The sequence below is a fragment of the Papio anubis genome, chromosome 7 (assembly GCF_008728515.1).
Source record: "Papio anubis isolate 15944 chromosome 7, Panubis1.0, whole genome shotgun sequence".
In the NCBI taxonomy this organism is placed as follows: domain Eukaryota; kingdom Metazoa; phylum Chordata; class Mammalia; order Primates; family Cercopithecidae; genus Papio; species Papio anubis.
Window position 1 is genome coordinate 108680777 of NC_044982.1, and position 22432 is coordinate 108703208.

Sequence of the window (22432 nt, forward strand, 5' to 3'; positions counted from 1 at the left end):
ACAAGACCAATAAAGCTAAGAAATACACTTACACAAAAAGTGATAATCATGGTTAACTTTTTGGTATATGTAAATCCGGACTCTTCTCCTTACATACATAAATACAAGTAAGTATAGAAATAGTAAATATGAATAATATATGTTGGTTGTTGTACACTCTATATGCCTTAATTATTACTCTAGAAATATTATTATACTTACTTAGTAAAAAGTTTAACAGTTCTAAACTACACAGCTTTACCTCTCATCACCTCACAAAGTACATGTTGTTATTATTGATAGCCAAAGCATGTTTATCTTTATTCTTGTGCTCATTATTTCCTTCGCTCACCATTCCTCCCTGCATCTGAGAACTTTCATGTGAGGTTACTTACCATCTTCCAGAAGTACACCTTTAGAAGTTCCTTTAGTGAGGTCTCAAATCATCTTAATTTTCTATCCAAAAATGTTTTCATCTCCTTATTCTTAAAAGATAAATTGTCTAAGTATAGAATTCTAGGTTTATAATTATTTTCAACTAGCATATTAAAATATTGTATTGTCGTCTGGCATGCACGATCACTGTTTAGAAGTCATTCATCAGTCTGATTGCTGCTCCTGTATAGGTGATATGTCTGCTGTTTGTTACTGCTTCTAAGTTTTTCTCTTTGTTATTTTCTATTTTCCCTATATTTAGTTTAGGTTTGAATATCTTTTATTTATCTCGCTTGGAATTTGTTGTTGCTCCTGAATCTGAGGCTCAATGACTTTCATCAGTTCTGAAAAATTATCAGCCTCTTCTCTTTGAATCTTAATACACCTAACTTCCCTGTTCTCTCTACCATCTCTAACTGAAACTCTAACTTACGTAAGAAGGACGAGGTCTCACCTCTCTGTCTCCCAGTCACTCTTTTATATTTTTGAACTCTGATTCTGTGCTGAATTCTCTGTAATTTCTTTCATTCTACTTTCTAAGTCATTAATTCTCTATTCATCTGTGTTCAGTAGCTATTTAATTCATCCATGCTTTACTAATTCTGTTTATTTTTCAGTGCTGTAATTCCCTGACAGCCCACTTGGACTAAAGGACTGCCAGCCAGCTGACTACCTTCAATTGGACCCTGAAACCTGGTAATGAGTATCTCACTAGGAACCACAATTAAAACAAGATCAGAGATTAGCTTCTAATTTTCCTGAGCTGCATAAGGCCCAAGGTGTCATAAATACCCTAGGAAAAAGGTGCACCTTCCTCAAAACAAATGATAAGACTGGATGTTCAAACAGCCAAGCTAGAAGGAATGAGTTGGGTTTAATTTAATGAAGAAAATGCAGCAATAAGATGGGGTTTGCACTCAGCTGCCATCAGACAATTCATATCACCTATACAATATCATTTGGTGCATTGCTTCAAAACTAGTGAACTATGGGTTAAAAATGACTTTCTTTGTACCATTAATTACTTTTTGACATTTATTTTTCTTGATTTTAATACTGTAATGACAGCTTTCCTTCCTTCTTTCTTTTCCTACCTTCCTTCCTCCTTCCTCCTTCCTTCCTGCCTTCCTTCCTTTTCTTTTCTTTCTATTTCAGTAGCTTTAGGGGTGCAATCTGGTTTTTGGATACATGGATGAATTGTATAGTGATGGCTGAAATTTTAGTGCACTTGTTTCCCAAGTAGTGTGCATTGCACTCAATATATAGTTTTTTAGCCCTCACCCTCTCTGCCCTTCTGAGTCTCCAATGTCCATTATACTACCCTGTATGCCCCTGCATATCCATAGCTTAGCTCTCGCTTCTAAGTAAGAACAAATACGGTATTTGGTTTTCCATTCCTGAATTACTTCACTTAGAATAATGGCCTCCAGCTCCATCCAAGTTGCTCCAAAAGACATTATTGTGTTCTTTTTTATGGTTGAATAGTATTCCATGATGTATATATACCACATTTTCTTCATCCACTCATCGGTTGATGGGTACTTAGATTGGTTCCCTATCTTTGCAATTGTGAATTGTGCTATAATAAACATATGTGTGCATGTGCTGTTTTGACATAATGACTTCTTTTGCCTTTGGGTAGACACTCAGTAACTGCCAAACCTTTTTGCAGTAGTCCCTTGTCATCTTTCACTTTCCGTGCTTTCAGTCACCCCAGGTCAACCATCCCAGGAGTGATTATGTTCTTACCATCTCATCTCACTGACTCTTCTAGGGCAGGTAGTGAGCCACTTGTACTGGAATGAACATCTGTACATATATATACACACACACACACACTCTCCAATTCATTCATTCCAACATATATATTCATTCCAATAAAATGTATATTTATATATTTTTTATAAACATATATGTTCACATATAATTCTTTTTATATGTCCATAATATATATTCATATGTTCATTATATATATTCATACAGATGCTCTCCACTTCTGCTGTGGTTACATTTCAAGAAACCCATCATAAATTGAAAATATCATAAGTCAAAAATGCATTTAATACACCTAACTTACCAAACATCCTAGCTTAGCCTAGACTACCTTAAACATGCTCAGAACACTTTCAGTATATACCCAACAAATTACATGAGACACTCAACTCTTTATTATAAAATAGGCTTTGTGTCAGATGATCTGGCCTAGCATCTTGGGAGAGTACTGCACCGAGTATCAATAGTCCAGGAAAAGATCAAAATTCAGAATTTGAAGTACAGTTTCTGCTGAATGCATATCACTTTATAACCATCATAAAGTCAAAAATCTTAAGTGGAACCATTGTAAGCCAGGGACCGTCTGTATAGTCAACACATATATTCACATGTTCATAGGGTCTTTTTATTAAAACTAAAAAGAGGGGCTGATAGAAGAAGAATTAAAAGACAGATCCAGAATGTGGGTTCTGGTGTGAGATGATAAAATGTGGAGAGAGGCTCAGAGAAATACGTGGATGGCTGGTTGCACAGGGAGGTGAGGTTGCTGTGGCCATCGGTGGCCTATCCTCCCATTGCCCCAGGCTCCCCAACTCAGACGGAGCCCACCACCATCTCCTCCAAGGCTCTTCATGCTCCACCCCTTATCCTAAGGCCCTCTGGTGAGGGCCTTAAACTGCGTTCCAAAGCAAAGTATCCCCTGCTGTTCGAGGCTGACCTGCTGCCAGGCACAGGAAAACCATTTGTGTTTATCTCCCAAATACCATGGAAATTCCCTAAGAACCTATTCAGCTTTTTCTCCTGGGACTTTCCAGAACCCTGCCACATGAGAGGTGCTTTCATGCCAACCCTTCATGTTATAGATAAGAAAACGAAAGCCCAAAGAGAAAAGGAAGGGGTGTCCCAGGGCACCATGTCATGTCAATGCCAGGACTGGGCCACTGATTCCTCTTCCTACCCTCTCATGCTGCTGGATGCCTAGTTAACATCTATGGTTCATTTCTCTTCAGTGCAGTCCACTCATTAATTATCTTCCCTTCTCCCTCCAGATCACCCAGGGAAAGCCAGTGTGACAGTGGAAAGAAGGTACACTTGGGATCATCCGTGTGTTAGGATCAGCGTTTCAAGGCTCAATTCGACTGTCTTTATTTCCTCACCTGTGAAATGGGGCAATTGAGCCCAGCCATCCTGAACCAGGTGAGTTAGCTGGCATTGGACAGTACTGGCTTTGTGAAAACACAAAGTGCTGCCCCTGCCTCAGTGGACCTGAAGGGGATCTGGGCCAGCAGTATCAGCATCACCAGGAACTTGTTAGAAATGCAAATCTCACCCCAGCCCACTCCCACCCCTGAACTACTGACTCCAAAACTGAGATGGGGCAGTACTTTGTGTTTTCACAAGCCCTCCTGGTGATCACTGGGTCATGTTTGCAAATCACTGAGGTATCTATTTGACCACGCCATCTAGTGGCAGACAGACCTAACAGATCCTGAGTTCTAGAAAATGGTTTCTTTCCAGTGCTGGAATATTCAGCTTGGAGGACTCAGGAAGACGCTCCCCTCAGAAGCCTCCAAACGCATGAAGGCACAGACTGTGTCACTCTTTCCACCCAGGGTATTCCCAGCACCTAAGCACTGTGATGAATGAAGGGCAGATATTTAGTAAATATTTATTGAATGAATAAATGAGGACAAATGAATGAACTTGAAAAAAGGGGCACAGGTCCTAACTCCTAGTCTGTCCATAAAGTGTTGTACAAAACTTGATTGTCTTGGGACTCAGCCTGAGGCCTAGCAGGGCTAGGTAAGGAGGTACAAGGAGATAAGGGCACCCAGCCAGCTACAGAGGCAAGTTTCAGATGTGCAGGCAGACCAGACACAGCATCCATCCCACAGCACAGCAGCCCTAGCCTCAGACCCAACAGAGGATCCATAGTGGGTGGTCAGATCCCATCTGGTCTGTCCTGAGCATGGGAGGGGCCAAGAGGAAGAACAGTCCTTGGACAGTGGGACCCTCACCCACCTCTGTCAGTGAGGACAGGGAAGGGGGAGTGGGTGATGAGGGCATTGCTGGTCTGCATTCGGCTGCAGAAGTCAGGACAGAATAATGGTCCAGCAAATGGAGAGGGGTGGTGAGAAGACTGTCACAGCACAACAGGGACAAGAGGAAGCAGCCAGATCCAGGAGGTCCGGGGAAGGGACAAATCCAAGGTCACCGCTGTCCTTCTTCCCAGGGCAGTGCAAGGTAAGGGCAGCAGAGGCAGGGCCTAGAGGCTCTTCCCACAGTGGAACTGGGAATGCCCAGAGCAGGGACAGCTTATGATCCTGCACACACCCAGCAGCCTCAGAGTGCCAGGGAAGATGGGCTTGCTGTTTCATGAAAGACCCCCTCTCTTCAACAAACACATCTGGTTTTTGCTCCCCAGCTTTTCACTGCTAGGCTGGAAAGATGCCTTTCAATCCCAAACCCTGTGCCATGTTCCACACTACTGGGGTGGTGCTGAGAGAAACAAGTAGTGCTTACAGAGTACCTACTGTGTGCCAGGTACCATCCCAAACATTGGTAAATAGAACCATGTCACAATCAAATGAGGTGAGCACTGTGATCACCCCCATTTTACATATAAGGCAACAGCAGAGACAAAAGAGCAACCAGTCACCCACGCACTATGGTCCCCTGGTCCACCGGGCCATGCAATGCCTTGTCCACCTCTGAATCCCAAGCACACAGAACAGCCCTAGTGCACAGCCAATCCCCAACGAAGGAGCCACCTCATTTCACAGGTGGGAAAACAGATGCTTTCGATGTCTATACTGTCTCCTAGTGGACTGTGTTAACTACTGAGTAGACCAAACATTTGCACCTCATCCTGTTTCTCTGGGTCTTTAAGAAAAAGAGAGGGGGTTGAGGAGAAGGAGGAAAAGAAGGAAGGAAAAAAGGAGCAAGAGAGAGTGAGGAGGGAAGGAGAAGAGAGAGAGAGAAAGAGGGAGAAAGGGAGGGGAGAAGGAGAAAAGAAAAAGGAGAAGGAAGAGAAGGAGGAGGGAGGAGAGGAAGCAGAAGGGGGATGGGAAGGGAGGGAGAACTCTCAGACTGGAAAATCTGGCAAGTCTCTGCAGACAAATTATAACCTCCCAAATTTGGTTTTTAAGTCTCTAAGTCAGGCAACAAAAGGTGATCTCTTTTTATGAAGCCACAGTAAAACGCAATTTTGTTTTCAAGTGAAACTTAAAAGAAATCATAAATTAATTTCCTAAAATGAATGCAAATACACATCTAAACCTGGACATGCACCAGCAACCAAGAATGGGACAAATCACACACTAATTACTGTTTGAACGAAGATCCAATTGTTAATTGCAGTGTGTTTCAGGCATTCCATGTGAGCAACTTACCTGAAAAGCTTTTCAATTTGCATGTCAGGAAAGTTAGTAATTAAACACTTCAACTCCCTATTGACTTTATTAGAGATATGATAATCTTTGCATAGTTCACTTATAATTATTTTATTTGTCAAATGAAGTTGGTACTTAGTTTAGTAAAGTGTTAATGTTATAATCTTTTTTAAAAAAAACCCTGGGACCTGTACTCAACAAGAAGCATGTAAAGCTGCCTATACTCGCAAATGGTGTATAGGACCCAAAGATGAGGTCAGCCAAGCATGTAAATGGCATCTTAAATGACTAACCATCTTTCCTTAGTCTTGTCTACACACAACTTTGACTTCATCAACAGAGAGACTCACTTTTAAATGACTGTTAAAAGTAACCCTGTGAGACAACAGCACTTTTGGGGTATTCTTGACAAAAAAATAAAAATTTTAGAAAAGCACAATTCCAATGCAATTGTGAGGCAACATCAGACAAAACCAAATTGAGAGATATTTTGCAAAATAACTGGCCTATACTTGGCAAAAATGTTAAGGTCATGAAAGACAAAAACAAAAAAGACTGAGAAATGATTCCAGAATTAAAGGACACTAAAGAGACATCAGAACTTAATGTAACTAATAATCCTGGATTAAACCCAGAACCTGAAAAATCATTTTTTTTTTTTTGTTATGTGGAACAACTGGTGAAAACTGAATAAAGGTCTGTGGATTAGATAATGATATTACATTAATGCCAACTTCCTGATCTTTGTCATAAATTGTAGTTATGTGGGAAAATGTCCTTATTCTTAGGAAATAATATACATTGAAGCATTTAGAGTTAGAAGGCATATTGTGTATGCCACTCATTCTCAAATGGCACAATAAAAGAGAGAGAGAGACAGAGAGATAGACAGAGAGAGAGAGGAAAAAAAACTGATAAATCCAATATGGTAAAATAGCAACACAGTGGGGGAATCTGGGGGATGAGTACACAAGAGCTTTCTGTATTATTCCTGCAACTTGTCTGTAAACCTGAAATAAGTTGAGCATAAAACATTACCAAAAACACAAAACCTTGTGATGGACACATCTCTTTTTATTTGTTTGGCATCTGGAGGATGTGGAGACCAATTCATTCATTCATTCATTATTCAACAAATATTTTTTAAGCACCAAGTATGTGCCAGACCTTACTCAAGGTGTTGGGGACATAGTAGTGGAGCGGGGGTTGGGGGGAAAGCAAAGTTCTGACTCCAGGGAGAAATGAAGAAATTGAAGGTTTCTGGCAAATCCCCATCTCCTTTGAAGGTCTTGAGCTCAAGGTGCCTTAAACTCAACCAAACTCCTGATCTTCCCCCAACCCCCACCAAAAAGCCCCAAATATCTGGATCTCATCCAGTATTTTCTAGCTGGGGAAATGATAGCCTATCCACCCAGTGGTCAAATCAGGAACACTACCACTCCCTCTCTCTCTCATCTCTGATATCTGATCCACCACTTACTCTCTTGGTTCAATTGTTTCTCCTCCTAAGTATCTGAAGGCTCCATTTACTGCTGTCCACGTCCACTGTCACATGGACCGGGCCTCCACGTGCCTCACGTGGACTTCTGAAATGGCCTCCAGGCAGGCCTCCCTCCTCACCAGCCTGCTGCCAATAAGCATGTCCTTCATTCCGCAGCCAGAGAGCTTTTCAGAACCCACCTCCGATCATGTCACGCCCCGACTCACCACACTTCAATGGCCTCCTGTTGCATTTGGAAACAAAGACTCCTTTCTTTCACAATACTTATTATTTAATAAATGGCTGACTCTCCTGCCACATAGGAAAGCTCTGTGAAAGCAGAAACCACGCCTGGGTTTGCACACACCACTGTGAGCACACGGTTGGCATTCAATTAATATTTGTTTAATTAGGTGGATAAGCAATTAAAATAATTAATGTCTGGCTTGGGCCAATGAATGGATAGTGGTGCCACTCGCTGCCACAGGGGACATAGTGGGAGGAGGAAATATGTGGGAGAGGTAGGCTTTGCAGAATCTGTGGGATACCACAGACCCAGCAGGCAGCTGGGAATAAGGCCTGCAGTTGGTACACTGACTAGGAAAAGGCACACACTGGTCCTGAAATGTGTTGCATGCCCGGAACACAGTCTTCAGCATCTTTCCTTGCCTGCAGGAAAGAAATGGATGGGGTCTACATTCTCCTCTGTTCACCAATGGTTGGTCAGTCATTTGCATAAATTTGCATAAGTGTCCAGTGCTGCCTGTGTTAGAGACTGATGGAACACACACATAGCCAACCTGTTTTATGCCACATCTTTCCAATCTGCCCCAACTGCACCACCACCACCAGCACTGAGCACAGCACCCTTTGTGTAGGGAATAGAAGTGGCGTTCAGGAAGGTTGGCTGAACTCAATTGGAAGTTTTCTGGTGTGAAATTTTTTCAAAAAAAGAGAGAGAGAGAGAGAGAGAGAACACAGCTGTGATCCTTGATCACATTCATTCATTTTATTCTTTGGGGGACTTGGAATCCATCAAGCATATCAAATTATGGCAAACGATTCCAGACTATGCCTCATTTCAAACTGCTGATGAAATAGAAACATCAATGCTGTTCTAAAAATAATAATAAAATAACTTTTTGCAGTTCTGTTATTTCACATTTAAATTAACTTCCATCGCGGATTTCATAATTATCTCAAAAGCATCATCTTGCTTTTAAAGCTGTCATGTTTTCTTGACATGTTTTAAAGGGGCCAGCCCTTTATTATCTGGGGGCCACACACCCTTGTGAAACTCCTGAGGTTTTCTTCTAGTTGCCACTGTCCAGAGACCTACAGAGTTTTGTTCCCATAAACCAGAGTTTCTCAACCTTGGCACTATTGACATTTGAGGCTGGATAAGTTCTTTGTTGTGGCGGACTGCCCTGTGCACAGTAGGATGTTTAGCAGCATCCCTGGCCTCTACCCGTAGGTGCCAGTAGCACCCCCACTCCCTGGAGGTGTGGCAACCAAGAATGTCTCCAGACATTGCAAATGCTCCCAGTTGAGAAGCACTGTGTGGATACACCTTTGGCCTCTGTGCCCAGGTTTCTCGCATCTCCTGCCACCCAACTCAGAGGTCTATTGAAGATAAGAAAGACAATACTATTTTGTGTGGCTATTAATTTAAAAATTGATGCACCAATTAACTTTGGCTTCCTGTTGCCTCTAAGTCTGGAACTCAGCTCATCTATTGACATCTATAAAGGGCAACTATGTAACTTTCCTGGCCTCCTTTCAGTGATTTAATAATTTCAGTGGCTTTTTAAACTGCTGTTAGGGTAATTGGGCAGTCCACACCAAAACAGGCAGGAAGTTGCCTTACTCGACAGGCAGAGTATATGGAAGGCCACCCTCCTTCTCCTTTGGCCCCACCTCCCTCACTCAGCCACCTGTAAGGCCTGCAGCTAATCTGTCTCTTGGAAGGCCTGGTTCTACCTGAAGAGCTGGGTTTCCACTCAGGCCAACTCCTCTGGTGATCCCACCCTGGACATGGCACCCCTGAATCTTCCCAGGCTGCCCTACCTCAGAATGTTGCCTTTTGCCACCTGAGCCTGGATACAGAGATAGATGCCCAGTTCCACCTGCAGCTGCTCTCTACTTTTTTTAAGTTGTTGGAAGAAAAGTAGGGATGGCCAAATCAGAAAGAAACACATTTATCCTCAGTTACTAAGAACTCCTGAATGTGCGTTGGAAACAGGAATAACCACCACAGCCTGTCTAACAGTATCACATGCAGGCAGGAAGGACCAGAAATCACCTCGCCACATGCTCTCTAAGCCCTGGGACTACCCCGTCAGCCAGGTGGTCTGGTTGGAAGTGTGTAGATCAATCCTAGGAGGATGTGCGGACAACAGATGGTGAGCAAAGTTTTCCAGGTAAGTCAGTGGCCCCAGCGTTTGATGAAAGCCATATGGAAGAGGTGAATTGGTAAGGGAGGGTGTGGAGGGAGAACAATGGGGCCTCTGATGAGAACCCAGGTTGGCATGGAGACCCCAGTCACTGGGACCCTGCTGTGGCCCCCTGAAGCCATCAGAGGCTCTCTGCCTGTTGAGTAAGGCAACTTCCTGCCTGTTTTGACCTGAACAAATTACCTTAACAGCAGTTAATAAAGAAGCCACTGAAATTATTAAATCACTGAAGGGAGGCCAAGAAAGGTACACAGTTGCTCTTTATAGACATCAGCAGATGATCTGAGTTCCAGACTTACAGGCAACAGGGCCTGGCCTGGGTTGCCAGAACCTGCCAAGGATAGGGGGCACAGCATCTGGGTGTAGGATCTGCTCATCCACCTACCTGCTGGGGACTCCAGGTTGAAGTCTCTGAGCCTCTCTGAGCCTCTGGTCTAACATTTGTGGACAGCAGTATAAAACAAAAGTATATAAATCCATTTGACTGTTCAATTCTACTTCAAAGAAGTGACAATAAGGAAAAAATCATGTATGTATATATCCATTCATATATGGGGATGTTCATGACAATGGTGTGTACAATTCTGGCAAACAGAAAAGCACACCAAATGTTATATGCCCAGATATAAGAAAGAGAGTTAATGAATTATGACACTGCCATAAACAAGATATCATGCAGCCTCTCAAATAAGTATCCTTGATAGGATATACCATTAATGAAGGAAAAAAAGGGATGACAAAACAATATGCTCAAAATAATTCTATTTTGTTATATATATATACACACACAATATTTAGAAAAAAGTCTGTAAGGATATATGCAAAAATGTTAGTTAGGGGTGGTAGAATTATCTTAGTGCTTTTGCGCATTTTCCAAATTTTTTACAATCAACACAGATCTTTATTGTGGGGGAAAGGTAGTTGTGGTGAAGAAAGCAACCAACTCCTCAGCAGGGGCTAGGAGAAGAGCCCCAAGCTCTGCATTGTGTGTTCTCACAATGAAACCGAAACAGTAAGAGATGCCCCATGTTTTCATACAATGTACAAAAGCAGGAAGTACCTATCGGTAAACATTTTGGCATTTTTGTAGATTTCCCTGAAAAAAAAAAAAAAAGGTCAAATTGTCATAGACTTGGTAGCCACAGAGTCTCTGCTTATCTGCAAAGAGCCTCAGCTTCCAACTCTAAAGCCTGCACTATTTAATCAGAGGGCAATGAATGCATGCTTTGACCTTGTTGCTGCCTTCCTGAATGCTGTTAGGGTGGCTGAACCTCAAAGCCAGCCTGGAGTCTGCCTTATCGGTAACTGCTGGTAATTAAGCAAGCCATGTCAACAGTTTCACACATGACGCAGAAGGCAGTAAACAGGAGGATCCCACTTCCCTTCTGAGAAGACCCTTGTGGAACTGTAACACGGAACCTACCACTACCACCAGCCAGTCTCCAAGCTATCACCTACCCTTCTTCTGGGATGAATGATGAGCTTTGTGTGCCCAAGGTATCAGGTAGGTGTAGGACCTGCTCATCCACCCACCTGCTGGGGACTCGAGGTAAGTCTCTGAGCCTCTCTGAGCCTCTGGTCTAACCTTTGTGGACAGCAGTATAAAATAAAAATATATAAATACATTTGACTGTTCAATTCTGACCTAACCTTCTTCTGGAAAGAATGATGAGCTTTGTGTGTCCAAGGCTCCTTGTTACAAAGTCTAGAGGAACTAGTTTGCATAGGAATTATCTTGGTAGGATTTTCAGATCTAAATCAGTTTCCACAAATAAAAGTCAGAATCTCAATTAGACATCTCTGGCCTATTTTGTTACAGAGACCTACAAATATAGGATATATGCTTTCTTTCCTTCAAGGGAGTCATTGAAAGGCAGCCACGTACAAAATATAAGACAGTTCCCTGGCATCCCTTCATTTATTCATTAACAAAACCCTACCGGGTATCTATTGTAATGGGAAGCAGTATGGTAAATGCCAGGGCTGCCATACTGTTGGATACATTCCTGACCTCAGGGCATCCAGTCAGGTATCAATCAAATAACTACACAATTTACATGAGGCTAAGTGCTCCAGAAGCAAAGTACAGCCTTATGGGGCCCTGGAAGAATGCATGATAGGTACATTTTACCTGGATAAAGGGATCAGGATAGATTTCCCTAATGGAGTAAGAATTCAAGCTGAGCCTAGAAGAAAAGAAGGAATTGGACATTGGACAGGAAAATGGTCAGGAGTGAGGAGTGGGTAAGGGTAGGGAAGGAGGGACAGTGAGCAATTAATCATTCCAAGAAGAGGAACAAAACATAAACAAGAACCCTCAAGTAGAAAGGAGCTTGGCTAAAACTGAGAAATAACTTTTCTTCATTGAACAAAGAGTTTCGTGTAGTGAGCTAGTCCAATAGCCTGACCTGCCCCACAAAAGGAGGGAAAGAGAAAGAGAGAGAGAGAGAGAGATGGTAGATAGATGATAGACAGGTAGGTAGGTAGGTAGGTAGGTAGACGAAAATGAGTGGATTGCTGAATCTGTAAAAGATGCAGAAATAATCTCCCTATGACCTTGTGTCTTAGTGAATCTCAATACAGACAGACAATAGAGCAGTAAATGCAAGCATTGCTTGGGAACTATGGTACTTGGACCAAGAGCTGTATGTTCTGTGAACTAACCCCAAGGAAAGCATTTAGAGAACCTGGTAAATGGCTGGCTAACATCCTTCTTCGTTTCTTTCTCCAGCCAAGATCTCTGGGAGCATGTGTCCCACTGCCTCCATGACAGTTCCACTTGCTTGTCTCACAAGCAGCTCAACTCGACTGTCCAATACTGAAGCCTGGAGCACACCCTACAGGTCCCCTGCCTCTCACTAACTTCCTGTCACCTCCAACCACCCAGGTGTCAGGACAGCAAGCTGGGAATCATCCTTGACTCTTCCCCTAACTCCTTACCATGAAGTCATGATGATTCTGCCCCAAGGAGGACATGCCCTGCCCAAGGGATGGACAGGGAAGTAACTGGTGCCCCTGGAGTTGTTCAGCATGGCGTCCCTGCCTCCAGTACAACTCAAATCCACCTCTCTCTCTCCATCTCTACTAACAACCCCTGGCCTAAGTCAGCACCATCTAACTGGAGTCTTGCTTTTCCTCCCGCTTCAGTCCAATTGGCTCTCCACACAGCAGCCAGAAGGGGCATTTAAAAGTGCAGGTCAGACCACGTCCCTTGCTCAAACCCCCTTCAGTAGATTTCCAGTGCTTTTAAAATGAAGTCTCAGCCCCTAACCCAAGTTTTGTGATCCCCTGTGAGCTGGCCTCTACTGCAGCTCCAGCTTCTCACACCACTTTCACCCTTGCTCCCTGTTCTCGAGCTCTTCCCAACTCAGGGCCTTTGAAGGGGCTCTTCCTTGTGCCTGGAATGCTCTTCCTCACATTTCTCTTCATTCCTTGGAGCTTGACTCAAGGGTCAACTCCTCAGAGAGGCTTTCGCTGACTTCAAATGGCCTTTGCTAATCCTCTAATTTAGGTCCCTTGGTTATTTTATCTCAGGGGATCATCTCTTCATAACATTTACACATTTCTAACTAACCTAATTGTGTTACTCTTGTGTAACTAACCTAATTGTGTTACTCTTTTGTGACTATTTGTCTTGCTAGCAAGCAGCATGATGGTAGGAGGTATACCTAATTTGCTCACCACAGTGACCCCAGATCAGTCCCCAGCACATAGTAGCTACTCGATAGGTATTAGCCCATAGCAGCTTCATTCGTCATAATTGCCAAAACTTAGAAGCAACCAAGATGTCCTTCAGTAGGTGAATTAATAAATAAACTGTGGTACATCCAGACAATGGAATATTCTTCAGCCACCAAAATGAATGAGCTATCAAGTCACTAAAAGACACGGAGAAAATGTAAATGCATATTATTAAGTGAAAAATGCCAGTTTGAAAAGGCTACGTAATGCATGAATCCAATTATATGACTTTCTGGAAAAGGCAAAACTATGGAGACAGCAAAAAGATCAGTGGCTGCCAAGAATTCAGAAGTGGGAGGAATGAATAGGTGGAACATGGATAATTTTTAGGGCAGTGAAAATACTCTGCATGATATTATAACAGTGGATATAAGTCATATACATTTGTCCAACCCATAGAACGTCTACCATCAAGAGTGAATCCTAATGTGAACTATGGACTTTGGGTGATAATGATGTGTCATTGTAGGTTCATCAATTGTAACACATATACTACTCTGCTTGGGAATGCTGATCATGGGGGAGGTTGTGCATGTGTGGGGGCAGGGGATATATGAGGAATCTCTGTGCCTTCCTTTCAATTTTGCTGTGAACCTAAAACTGCTCTAAAAAAGAGCCTTTAAAAATATTAACTGTAAAAAATTCATTAATTAATTAAAATAAATATACACTGAAGGAATAAATAAACCTCTTTTTTCAGATATCACTTCTTCCTTTTTTTCTTTCTTTTGATGAAGCCAAAATGTCATCAGCTCATTTTTTTCTTATAAGTCCATAAAATAATGATGTGTCCTGCAATTGATAGGCTCATAGATTCAATGAAGGACAGGATGTAGAGAAATTGGGCTGAACTGTATGTCCAGTTGGTTTGGCTGTTCCAGCCTCACTCAAGCCAGGACAGCTGGCAAGCATAGCACACATGTCTCAAAGGCTCAAAACCTACCCACATTCTTGAGTGTCCTGCTGAGTCCCCAAGAGCACTGAGGAAGCAACCACTTGACAGTATCCCATATTTTCACAAATCTTGTCTGCCTTACACCCCAGCCATCAGCTCAAAACGACCGTTCCTAAATTTTCTATAAGTCAAAATCTCTCTCTTCAAAAGGCCCATATTCAGAAGTTACCTCCCATAAGACTTCCTCTGGCTCCCCATGATGATATGAACACACCTAGTCAACATTCATTTCATTCCACCTGGTGTTATTAAGTTAGTCTACCTATGCCTCCCCTATTAGACTTACAACTCCAAGGTCAAGAAATATTCTCCCTCATCTCCACATTGCTCTATTCCCTGCAGAGAGCTTGGCATATCAAAGACACTCAATCAATTCAACAAGCTGATTCAAATGTCCCGCCTTCTAAGGCAGTTTGTCCAGAGAATCTTCCTGCACTATACAATCAATTCCAAATTGAAATGTCAAAGACCAGAAACCTGGAAGTGGGGGAGAAAATCCAATAATTGATTTCAGAAAAAAGTGGAATTCCAAATCTCTTAAAACATAATTTTGAAATCCTTTAAAACATACAAGCCTTATTAATTACTCTGCAAATACTCATCTCAGAGAATGTCCACATAATGCTTAATTCCTAATGATTATTGGTCTGAATTTGTAGCTGATTCCCTCATGCTTAAATTACAAAAGATTAAGATGGAACAATGACACTGGGGAAACAATCTCCTTCTTAATTGTGCCATTTCAGCTGCAAATACCCTTTTATGTATATAACTAATTCAAACTTCACTATTTCCTATAAATCAGAAACACTTAAATGTCATTCAAAAAGGTAGCAAAACACACACACACACACACACACACACACACACACACACAGATGGAAGATCCTATGACTTCACTCTCTAGTCTAAAGGATATATGTCATTCCTGGCCAGAAAGAAAAGAGAAAATCAGCCAGTACAGCAGTTTCAGTGACGCATGTAAGGACTGGAAATGACCCAGAAGGAGTGGGTACCAGGGGCCATAGGATATGAGAAATATAGCCAGGACTGTCATAGCAGAAGTGATAAGGAGAATATCTGGGAGCCCAATCCTTCCTTCTCCTCTCCCAGAGTAGCTGGTAGAATCCTAACCCAAAACCCTAATGGGGACCTTGAAGGAGCAGAGTCAAAATTTGCACCTGGATTATATTCAGAGTAACATGAGTGTGAAGACCCCAACATCATCTGTCACCAACAAGGCCCTAGAGAGTCACCACTACACATCACAGAAGAGTGTCTTTGTAAACGGTTCTGCTGCTGTGGTCAGCTGGGAAAAAAGGAACAACTGGTGGAGTGGGGAGGTGACTGGCTGTGGCCTTTGTACCCTGGACACAAACTAGCAGCAGAAATAAATCCTAGTGCTTCCCAGTCCATTTGATTCTGTTTACCAAGCTCTTATTCTTCGCAAAGCAACCATATCTGGGGAAAGGAGGGAGGCAGAAAAAGGAATTCAAAGAAGTGTCACAAGCCCATGGGAGGTAGGCTCTGGGTGACAAGCTCGGGTACCACGGCTCTTTTTGTTGTAAATTGTCCATAGAATCTGAACTCTTTCTCTTTGGCTCAAACCCTGAGCCATCTCCCTTGAAATTAAACCCTTTCTCCCAAAGAAGAAGATGGAGATTCACATGGGGCAAGAATAACACATCCCCACGGATCATCCTCAGGGGACCAGTAAAAGAAATGATGGTAAAACGAAAGGCGATCACCTTAAGGAATTTTCACTTGAGAAATTATCACCATGCTGAAGATTTCCGGTATAGCTGTCAACAGAGAAAAGCAGCTGTCAAGCTGGCCAGGTGTTAACTAACAACACAAACAATACCCTGTGCTTGTATCATTCAAGCCTCCACAGTCCAAGGCACAAACACAGGCTTTCGTGTGCTCCACACCACTGGGCCAGGGGCAACTACTCCATCTTTAGTCCATGTAGCTCATGGAGCAATGTAATGGACAAAACAGTTTTAAATAACGATGTCATAGAAATTATGTAAATTATTCTAGAATAATTAATTTGATTACGTAGAAATTATGTAAATCACCAGGGATTTTATTCCTGTTCCCAATGTAAACCTATATTGGACTAAAATATCTTCATTTAACTTCTTTTGCTTTTTCTGATTTCATAACATTTACATCTATCAATTTTCTATTGATTTTGAAGTAGTTGAATGGGTTGAAATTACAGCTTCAGTCGCAGGCAAACTGGCACAGATGTGTTTTCAGACCAGCCATGTTCCTTCTCAGTGTTCTGGACAGAGGCCTCCTTGTCTGTTCTTCCAAGAGTCCCTATTTCTGCTGATGGAACTGCCTTCCTTGGAATTACACAGGCTCTTCACCTTGGTGTCTCCATGGACACCTCCCCTTTGTCTCTCCTTGGCCTCCTCCTTTACTCGTATTCCAAATCTAATCAGTTCCAAATATGGAACTCCTCTACCTGCCCAGTGGTGCATTCCTTCCTCTCTGGTCCAGCCATGGCCACCAATTCTGGCCTCCCCAGCACCTGCCTCATGTCATGCTGGGCTCCGTCTCAAGTCTTGTTCCCTCCTTTCTATGTTTCCTAGACATGGCTGACAAATTTATCTTCCAGAAAAAGTGATCATGCGATTTCCTTGTTCAATACCATTGCGGTCTCTCTCTCTCTCTCTCTCTCTCTCTCTCTCTCTTCTATTTTATTTTATTTTTCTGGATCTTAGGAAGTGTGCAGAGGACTCTCCCTTAATGTGGAGAGAGAAAGTCCATACTCTTCAGTCTGTCCTTTAAAGCCTGGTCACATCCAAACAACTCAGTGTTAAATCCCACTGCTGCCTCTTAGATCTCCAGTGCACCAACCACTCACTGACCTCTGCACATGCTTAGAACAAGTCCACTGTCATTTACGCCTGCAATGCCCCTCTGCTACTGGCTCTGTATATTCAAACATTCCCGTTTTCAACGTGCAGCCGAAACGTCCAGAAGGCTTCCCCGGCCTCCTTAGATGAAAGGGATCTTTCATGCCTAATTCTATGATGACAGACACTTTTCTTTGCTAAGCATCAATGTTCCTCCTCCGACCCTCCCTATCTCCAACACATGACCTCTGTTCTCTTGGGAATTTCCTGGGGGCCGCCCTCTGTGACTCTCCCTGCATCTTCCACAGGGACCTAGCAACCTGCCGTGCCCACAGCAGCCTCTGCACAACACCCAAAAGTTTGTACCAGCTTAGATGTTCACCTTTCTCTTTTCCCACACTCATCAGGTAGGGAACTTTCCCAACGAAAACGGGACTTCCCTACTATAATACCAAAACAGGTAAATGTTGCCACTCCATCAAGAACTCTTCCATTTTTGAAATCGTTCCTAATGAGCTCAGTTGTCACAGACTGCACCCTGCGGACAGGTCAGCCCAGAAAGCAGAGGATGTCACCTGGGCAGGACAGGGGCTACTTCACGCTGGTGACCACAGGCTGGGTGTTCTGGGTCCCAGAGGGTTAGGACACACAGCAGCCAGTCGCAAAGGGCGCAAAGGACCAGCGCTTGGGGGGCGGGGCGGGCAAGGGAGAGTCCCAAGAGTTGTACCCTGTTGAATCCCAGCTCCAAACTTTTCCCTCCATCAGCACGGAGCCCTCCACCAGCCAGGACTGGCTGACTCCGTGATGCCACAAAAGCCGGGACCGGAAGAGAAAAATGCGTGGGATGGGGAAGGCAAAGGCGGTTATTTTCAGAACTTCGGCGGCTCCCGGGCCGGCCCTTCTGGTTCCGGAGGACGCAAGGCCAGCGTCCGGCCGCCCGCGGGTCCGGACCGGCGCCTGGCCGGGACCGGATGGGCAGTGATCGGGATGCAGATGCCGCTCTGGTGCTGATGCTGCAGCTGCCGCGCAGTGACAGCCGCTCCACCACCCACCGCGCCGAGCTGCGGCTCCGCGCCCCCGGGGGCGCCCGGCGCGCCTGATCCGCTCCGGCCCGCTCCGGCCCCGGGCAAGGCCTGCGGGCTGCGGCGGGCGGCGGGGCCCAGGCCGCTACTCACCCGGAGGGTTGACCGCCGCCGGGGTTGCCATCTTGCTCGGAGAGGATAGGCGCGCGCCTGGCAGGGGCGCGGGAGGGGCGGCGCGGAGCCGGGCACTTAGCCCCGGGGACCCGGTCAGGCCCAGGCGCTGCCGCCGCCACACAAAGGACGGCGCGGGCGGGCGGCGCTCCCTCCGCTCTCCCCGCCGCCGCGGCCGCTCACCGTCCCCGCCTTTCTCTCCTCCTCCTCCCCCTCCTCGGCCTCCTCCTCCCGGTTCAGCCTTTGTCGCGCGGCGGGGGGCGCCCGGCCCGCGGCTCCCCGGTCAGAGCGGTAGCACCGCGAGACTTGGGGCTGCTGGCGGCGGGACCCCCAAGTTGGGCGCCGGCGACTGGAGGGGACAGAGGGCCGGGCGCTCCCTCCGGCTCGCGCAGGTGCTCGGGCCTGGCCGGGCTGGGATCGCAGGCGCTCCTCCCGCGCTCGCCTAGCCCGGGCTGCCCCCGCACGCCCACTCCCCAGGTGTCCGGGCGCGTATCACCGAGGGGCGCTGTGCCCAGGCCAGGGGGCCAGGGCGGAGCGGGTGGGGGAGAAGACCATTTAGATTCAGAGGGAAGCTGGTCCTGGGAGACGGCCGCGAGAAACAAAGGCGCCCCAGTGCTGCCCACTTAGCATGCCAGAGCCGCGCCGCTCGGCTCCCAGGCCGAGGACACGGCGCGGTGCTAAGCGGAGGGTGCCCGACCCCGGGAATTCCTAAGGCCACGGGCACCTCCAAGGCCACCGCCGTACACAGCTTCGGAGTGCACAGTGCACATGCCCAGGCACAGGGAGCCGGGCCCAAAAAATTGTGAATGTCTTGCCTTTGAGTAAGGCGCTCAGCTCTATCTCCTTCTTGCCATAATAACTGCCATTGGTTATTACTTGAGGACGTTGCAAGAGCCTTATTTCCACCGCCAAGTTGAGAATTTAAAAAGATTTTTTAAATAGGTTTATCCGCGTATTCTGGTGAAGTTCGGATGCAGAGAACTTGGAGGGGTTGTTTTCTACCAGACACTAGGATCCCTGTGAGAGGTAATGGCCCCTAGGAAGCACACATCACCATCGTGGTCCCCTGTAAAGGTTAAATGGAAGAATAAAGATATCCCAGCTGAACGCTGAGAAGGGCAAGATGGCCCCTAAACCCAGATATGTTTGCAGAAACATCAAACTGCCCTAAATCCTTCCAAAGAAGCATTTTCTGGAGGGTAGAGAAGCAGTGTTTGGGATGTGTGTTCAAATAAGCATTCTCTTTGGGGAGTGTTTGTCACTACCAATCTAATAGTATATCAGTTCTACAAATGTTGAATGTCTGCTGTGTGCCAGGCACAAAGCCAGAGGTGTTGGGCCTACCACGGAAAGAAAGACACAGGAGCTCTGTTCTCCAAGGGCTTCTAGTTTGGGGGGTAGATTGGGGAGGAGTGAAACAAAGTATCTGCACTCAAGAAGCACACAGATCCTTTGGGAGCTTAGGGCAGAAGCCCTGAAATTGGCATCTCCAGCCTGTAATCACTAATGAATGAATGAGGGCAGAGAGGAGGAGTGATCAGAGAAAATGAAAATTAGGCTTTGAAGACATGAGTAGGACAGGTGGAAAAAGAAGACATTTCAAGTAAAAAATAAAGCAGGTGTGCACCCAGCCGCAAGATAGGCCAGGCGGAGACAGAGAAACCAGGATATCAGCTATGGCTCGCTCCTATGCCCCATACCAAAGTTGACTGTTCCTGATTCCAACATCAAGCCAAATGAGAATTCAGCCTGTCTTTTACATACCCCAAAAAGCAACACACTCAAATACCAACTTAATTAATGTATAACATGTACTGGACTGAAGATTTCTTAAGGAAAGTACAAGAGGAGGCTCTCCTCAGTCACCCCACATCAAAAAAGGTAAAACTCCATCTTGGATATTTCTGCTACCCAGAGTCCCTTCTAGATCCTTCTCCCCACAGGCAGTTCAATCTCTGGTGGCCCATCTACATAAATAGCACTTGGCATCACTGCCCGCTATCCCATGAGTCTCTTTTATTCTCCAACTTTCCACACCCCTTAGAAACAAGCAAGTTCCTCTCCTTGGTGTTTACGTATCAGTTTAGCATTTCAGCCAAGACCCATGGCTCATTTTGTCTCCAAATACAGTTCTAATATCATCCCTAAAAAATAAAATATGAGTGAACATGACTCTTACGCACACACACATTTAACCATACAGATTTGTTGACAAGTTTTACTTTCTTACTCTGCTGTTGTGTTCTGCCCATTTTTCTAAATGTCACTCGGCTGATATCTTTAAAACTGGATCTTGCACTGGTTCATTGCAATAAAAGACAGGCGACATGTGGACAACTGCTAGACACTTCTCATAGTCTGGAGTCGGCCATGCTGTGGTTTTGGTACATAATAAATACATTTAGATCTTCACAAAGGAGACATTTCATCTTCTCCCCAGTCACTGTGTTTCAGAGGTAGAAAGGACCTTCGACATCATCCAATTCTACCCCCGGAGTTTGCAGATAAGGAAACTGAGGCTCAGGGTAGCCAAGGTCATGCAGCTTAATAGCCAGACAGGACTTAGAACTGGGCTACACGCAATACTGGGATTTGGTGGCTTGGGTTGGGGAGTGGTTAGGGTGTAGGGGAAGAAATAGAGAAATGGGCGACTAACCTTCTCTCTCATCTCTCAGTATCAAATAGGTTAAATGCTCAGAAACATTGATTGTGGATGAAAGCCCCCCCACTTAAATAAACAATCTGAAATGGAGTGGTTAGTCATTGTTGAATACTGAGTGGCATTTACACAATACAGTGGTCTTGTGCTAATTATGAGAGTCAGTAGACTGTGACCAGTTAACGCAGGCTCAGGAATTCCACTCAACCTTTAAACAACCTAGAACTCTTTGAAATTCCAAAAGAGGCTGTTGAATTTGAAGCTGAGATTTGCATTTTTGAAAAGATTAATGCAGATCCACCGAGCCCGTAGCGCACGATTCTGAGCACAGTGCTCCCAGATATGACCAGAGTTGACCAGCTGCTGTGCTAATGCGTACCAGGGTCCACAGCCTTTCTTTTGTTATTCTCTTTTTTTTAAGTTGGTAGGAGAAAGCAGCCACCTGAGTTCTGCTTCATATCCCTTTAAGTCCTAACACTAGAGACAAAGGATTTCCGTTGTATAATATATAAATAATTCAAGGCAATTTTATCTTTTTTTTTTTTTGAGACGGAATTTTGCTCTTGTTGCCCAGGCTGGAGTGCAATGGCGCAATCTCGGCTCACCGCAACCTCTGCCTCCCAGGTTCAAGCAATTCTTCTGCCTCAGCCTCCCAAGTAGCTGGGATTATAGACATGCACCACCATATCCAGCTAATTTTGTATTTTTAGTAGAGACGGTGTTCCTCCATGTTGGTCAGGCAGGTCTCAAACTCCTGACCTCAGGTGATCCACCCGCCTTGGACTCCCAAAGTGCTGGGATTACAGGCATGAGCCACCGCGCCCGGTCTTTTTGTTGTTGTTGTTGTTTTTTAGATGGAGTCTCGCTCTGTCACCAGGCTGGAGTGCAGTGGCGCGATCTCAGCTCACTACACCTCCGACTCCCTGGTTCAACCGATTCTCATGCCTCAGCCTCCCAAGTAGCTGGGATTACAGGTGCCCGCCCACCCCCCCCCCCCCGCCGCCACCCGCCACGCCCAGCTAATTTTTGTATTTTTAGTAGAGATGGGGTTTCACCATGTTGGCCAGGATGGTCTTGATCTCCTGACCTCGTGGTCTGCCCACCTCAGCCTCCCAAAATGCTGGGATTACAGGCGTGAGCCACCATGCCCGGCTAATTTTATCTTATTTTAACTTCACTTTAAGATACCAAGAGACCAGGAATGAAAGCACAGTCTTCTGCAGAAGGAGAGGCATGGTAGGGCTGCCATGGATATAACCACAGGCTTTCTCTCCGTTTATATG

At 44.9% G+C, this 22432-nt stretch overlaps 1 protein-coding gene and 1 long non-coding RNA gene across 4 annotated transcripts in view; both read right to left on the minus strand.

The window, feature by feature from the left end:
- The window catches only part of ARNT2 (aryl hydrocarbon receptor nuclear translocator 2), a 202018-nt gene extending 183386 nt beyond the window's left edge, over window positions 1-18632 (minus strand). For 2 of the 3 annotated variants that reach the window (XM_031668435.1, XM_031668436.1), the window contains exon 1: window positions 18473-18622. In XM_031668435.1, coding sequence (XP_031524295.1) covers window positions 18473-18503 — 31 coding nt within the window. In that variant the 5' untranslated portion in view covers window positions 18504-18622. Of the gene's footprint in view, window positions 1-18472 lie in introns of all 3 variants that reach the window. The other variant, XM_031668433.1, reaches the window with a different exon arrangement.
- LOC116275782 lies at window positions 7673-14121 on the minus strand. Its single transcript, XR_004185083.1, has 2 exons — window positions 9581-14121; window positions 7673-7947 (listed from the first exon to the last, which is right to left on the minus strand). It is a non-coding gene; the product is annotated as an uncharacterized LOC116275782 (long non-coding RNA).
- Window positions 18633-22432: the final 3800 nt, after the last annotated feature.